We start from the raw sequence: 4,733 nt of genomic DNA on the forward strand, positions 1-4,733 counted from the left end.
GATGTGTGGGCGGATACAAAATTAATGAAATTCATAGCTTTTGCAATTGTCACACTGGGTGGTCTATTGATACTATTGTAACTGTTACAACTTATAAACAAACATGGAGATCGAGAGTTTACTTTTGAAAAATGTATGTGAGACTGGAAGGAAATTAGGTCATGGAGCTTACGGTGTGGTGACTGAAGTAAAAGTTAACGAAACCATTTGTGCAGCTAAGAAATTACACGATATTATTGTACAGGTAAGATTCAATTTTGTCAACGCTGATTCTGCTACGGTCTCACTAGCCAGACCATTCCCCAGCCTACAGTCATTTTAGCAGTAGTAAGCAGAAAAGTAGCGATAGCAATAATTACAGGAGTAACAAGGCGATGCTGTGTTCACTTTGGCCGCTTCACTGGTTCTCTATCCGAGGACTTTTTGCTTCCTTTGCATTCCTGGGTCCAGGAAAATGAAAGAGCAGCATGAATTGGCCATGCTCATAGTTGAGGAAGCCTGCCAGAAAAGTTTATAGCGCTGTACAAATGAATGGCAAAGTAGCCATTTTGCCATGCGGAAGTAATTATGACGCATACTATGACGTCATATGAAACCGCTCTATTATTATTTTTAATAGGAAAGTACTTTGCAAAAGTTCAATGAGGAGATTCTTCTTCACAGTCAGCAAAGACATCCTAACATTGTCCAATTAATTGGTGTCTATTATCCTCCTCGTTCACAAGTACCAATGTTAGTAATGGAATATCTTCCTTTCACTCTCAGAGAGTCACTGGAACATGATGGACTGCCACTTCAAATGAAGTATTCCATTCTGTCTGATGTTGCTAAGGGTTTATGTTATCTTCACAGCAATAGTCCTCCTATTGTACATCGTGACCTCACTGCTAATAATGTGTTACTCACCTCTTTTTATGTTGCCAAGATATCAGATCTTGGAGTATCAAGATTAGTTGGTAAGTTCAAATCGCATCAAAAGCTTACTCAAGCACCTGGCAATGCTATTGTAATGCCACCAGAGGCTCTTGCAGCTAAACCTGTTTACAATGAAAAGGTTGACGTATTCTCTTATGGCTGTCTCATTCTTCACATTCTCACTTGTCAATTCCCTGAACCAACTGATGCATTTGTCCAGTACTTTAGGATATGGCAGTCAAAAGTAGCTGAGTGGGACAGACGATCAAAATATATCCAGAAAATACCAGAAGATGAGAAAGAGCTGCTTCCTTTAGCTAAGCAATGCCTTCAAGATCGTCCTTATAGCAGACCAGATATGCTTACAGTGCTTCAGGCTGTCGAAGAGAAATGTATAAGAAGTAGAAGTGGTAAGACCTTGTTGGATAAAATTCATGAGAAAGAAGAAATAATAAAAATAATAAGGTCAGATTTTACAAATAAAATTTTGGCTAAAAGTGATGAGATATACAAGACAAAAATGCAACTGGAAAAAATTTCTAAGGAAAAGGAACGGTTAATATCTGACATAGAAGCACTGAAAAGATCAGAACTTAAAAGCAAGATTAGAATGCTGGAGAGAGAAAATGAATTACATGAAGCAATGAGATTGGTTCTTATTGATAGGGAAGTAAGGGAACAAGATTATCAAGCTTTGAAGCGGCAAAAAGAAGTACAAACATGGCTGGGAAGAGGTGTACAATTACTTATATTTTTAATTTCAGTACTTATGGTTTTTTTCTCAATAATTATTAGTGTTTGCTTGACAAATGTTAGTGTTGGATTTTTGATAATGATTGGTGCTATTTTGCTTTATGGCTTTTATTCTATTTATTGTTATTATTATGATAATTAGAATATCTACACTTAAAATAATGCTTGATAATCAATCAATCTCTCTTTTCTTTATCAATCTATTCCCTCTCTTTTCTTCTTCTCTCTATTATTATTAATTGTTGTAGTGATTTATTAAATTATTTTGTTCATTTATTTTGTTTATTTTTACTCTGATTATTTATTTGTTTTAATTTTTATGATCACTCCCTTACTCTATTTACATGTAATCAGGGTGTCATCAGCACTTGGTGGCATTCCTTCAATCATTTTCAACTGTATTATAATAATCTGTTTTTACTTCATTTTCTAAAACATTTTAATTAGCATTTTAAAATCCGTATTATTTTCCGTTTTGATTACCATGGCAACATGCATTATTGTTGACTGAGTGACTGGTAGAGATTGTCACTTGAAAGAATGATGATGGCTAGAAGGCAAATACTGTTCACTAAAGGATTTAGGGTTTAGGTTTTTTTTAGGTTTTGGGTTTAGTTTTTTAAAGTTTACTTTAGTTTGTTTTAAGTTTAGATCGAGGTTTAGATTTAGGGGTTAAAATTATTTAAATTAATTATTAATTTAGGTAGGACCTAAACTGCAATGTAACCCCAACATGGCCTCCGAGGAGAGAGTGGAAAAGAAGATTCTAGCTAGAATGTAACAAAAGCAATGTGTGACTGTGTAGTGTATGTTTAATGGTGCCTTTTAGATTGCAGCAAGAGGCCACAGAGAAAGAAACAGACGAGAAGATAGCAGCATCCATTAGAGAGAAAAGTTGAGAACAGCAACTGGAGCAAGAGAAGAGAATAGCTGAAGTATGAGCAACTACAAATACTACACATTCTGACATACACTATTATTGCAGTACTCTATGTAATGGCTTTCTTCTTCAATCTCCTCCTTTCTCCGCCCCACCAAGTTTACTTCTCCCTCCCTCTTTCTTTGTTTAGGAGTTACAAAAGATTAAACTTTGAATCCCAAAGAGATGAGAGACTTTGTCAGCAAATCAGAGACAATAGGTATGGCACCAGCTGTATCAGTCTGTACTTTGGTACCTAAAAACTAAAACAAATAAATTAATAAAAGTACCAGTTTTGAAAACATGTGGCCAAATTTGCCTCTCCCCCTCTAGTCTACTGTATACATATTGATGCCTTTATCCTCTGTATAAAGTTTGAGCTGATTCTGATTGAAACTTTAAAGTCTGCCATGCATGCATTAGCATTGAAGTACATGTGTACATGTATGTACATCTTTTGTAAAATAATGGTATTATTATTATTATCTTATTGACAGTCAGGAGTTGAGAGAGTTAGAGTCAAAGTTACATGCTGGATACATGAACAAGGAAAGAGCAGCTCAACTTCAATCGGAACCAAAAGGTATTATACACAACTGGAGAATGCAACTCTGTCTCTTTGTATAATCATCGCAGAATTTTATTACATTTCTGATAGATATTGATGTCTTTATGCTGTGTAGAAAGTTTGAGCTGATTCCGACTTCAATTTTTCAAGTTATGGCCATTTGAAGAAAATGCCAAAATTCTGAAAAATACCCAAGGCTATAGCCCATGGTTTTTTCTGAAAAATGGTTCTGAAATCACTCCAAATTTTTATTGCATTTTCTGATACATATTGATGTACTTATGCTGTGTAGAAAGTTTGAGCTGATTCAGACTTCAATTTTTCGAGTTACAGCCATTATTTTTAAAATGCTAAAATTCTGAAAAATACCCAAGGCTATATATAGCCCATGGTTTTTTCCGAAAAATGGCTCTGAAATCACCCCAAATTTTTATTACATTTTCTGATACATTTTGATGTCCTTATGATGTGTAGAAAGTTTGAGTCGATTCCGACTTCGGTTTTTTCAGTTACGGCCATTTTAAGAAAATGCCCAAATTCTGAATAATGGTTTTTTTTCCAAAAAATGACTCCGAAATTACCCCAAATTTTTATTACATTTTCTGATGCATATTGATGTACTTATGCTACAGTATGTCAAAAGTTTGAGCTAATTCTGACTTCAATTTTTCAAGTTAAGGCCATTTTAAGAAAATAGTTTTTCTCCATAAATGGTTTTATAGTACAAAAATGGCTTTTTTGTCCAAAGGAATGCCTCTAAAATGACACCCAATTTTTGATACACATTGATGTTACATTTCCTTTCCTCTTCTTTCTTCAAGATATGAAAGTCATTCAGGTGGCGAGAGAGAGATTCAGCGAACAATGCTGGAGCTGTTGAACCAGCTTGACGGGTTTGACTCAAGAGGGGATGTGAAGGTCATAATGGCTACCAATAGGATTGAGACACTTGACCCCGCCCTCATTAGACCAGGTTAGTTAGTCACTGCACACATATAGTATACCATCTTAAGTCATCTATTAATCAAAATTAATGAACTAAGAATTGTAGTCAATTTAGTAGCAAAGGATCTTTAAAAGGCTACACGTAAGTCTGAAGTTAAAGTAAATTCTACACTGTATTTGTGGCATCAAGTTATGATAGGAGGCCAGAGTACATTTGCAAAGGGACTTTACTTGCTATTCATATTTTAGGCCAGATATCATTCATTTGGTACTACTTTTAATACAAACCCAATGCATCAAAATTTATATTTTGGATTATCAAAGCCACACCCATTATTTAACCACACCCATTAGGTCATATCGATAGAAAGATTGAGTTTCCTCTACCTAACGAGAAGACAAAGAGGAGAATATTCCAGATACACACAAGCAAGATGACATTAGCTGATGATGTAGACCTTGAGGAGTATATAATGGCTAAGGATGACCTCTCTGGTGCAGACATTAAGGTGAGGATCGATTACTGTACATGTACTTGTGATCTTGTAATTGCAGTAGATATAATTCTTATTTGCTAATGATGTTATAATTATGTGTATATTACGATTCACACCTCATCATAACATCATACCA

General features: G+C 34.9%; 2 protein-coding genes across 2 annotated transcripts; both read left to right on the plus strand.

Moving 5' to 3' along the window:
• Positions 1–103: 103 nt before the first annotated feature.
• Positions 104–1,810, plus strand: LOC105314752 (dual specificity protein kinase shkC-like). Its single transcript, XM_020003659.1, has 2 exons — positions 104–244; positions 620–1,810. Exons 1-2 carry the CDS (start codon positions 104–106, stop codon positions 1,808–1,810), a joined length of 1,332 nt encoding a protein of 443 aa, XP_019859218.1.
• Positions 1,811–2,809: 999 nt separating this feature from the next.
• LOC100634585 (26S protease regulatory subunit 4-like) lies at positions 2,810–4,693 on the plus strand. Its single transcript, XM_020003660.1, has 4 exons — positions 2,810–2,839; positions 3,085–3,170; positions 3,977–4,128; positions 4,455–4,693. Exons 1-4 carry the CDS (start codon positions 2,810–2,812, stop codon positions 4,676–4,678), a joined length of 492 nt encoding a protein of 163 aa, XP_019859219.1. The 3' UTR covers positions 4,679–4,693.
• Positions 4,694–4,733: the final 40 nt, after the last annotated feature.

The sequence above is a fragment of the Amphimedon queenslandica genome, unplaced genomic scaffold, assembly GCF_000090795.2.
Source record: "Amphimedon queenslandica unplaced genomic scaffold, v1.1 AMPQUscaffold_12573, whole genome shotgun sequence".
NCBI classification, from domain to species: domain Eukaryota; kingdom Metazoa; phylum Porifera; class Demospongiae; order Haplosclerida; family Niphatidae; genus Amphimedon; species Amphimedon queenslandica.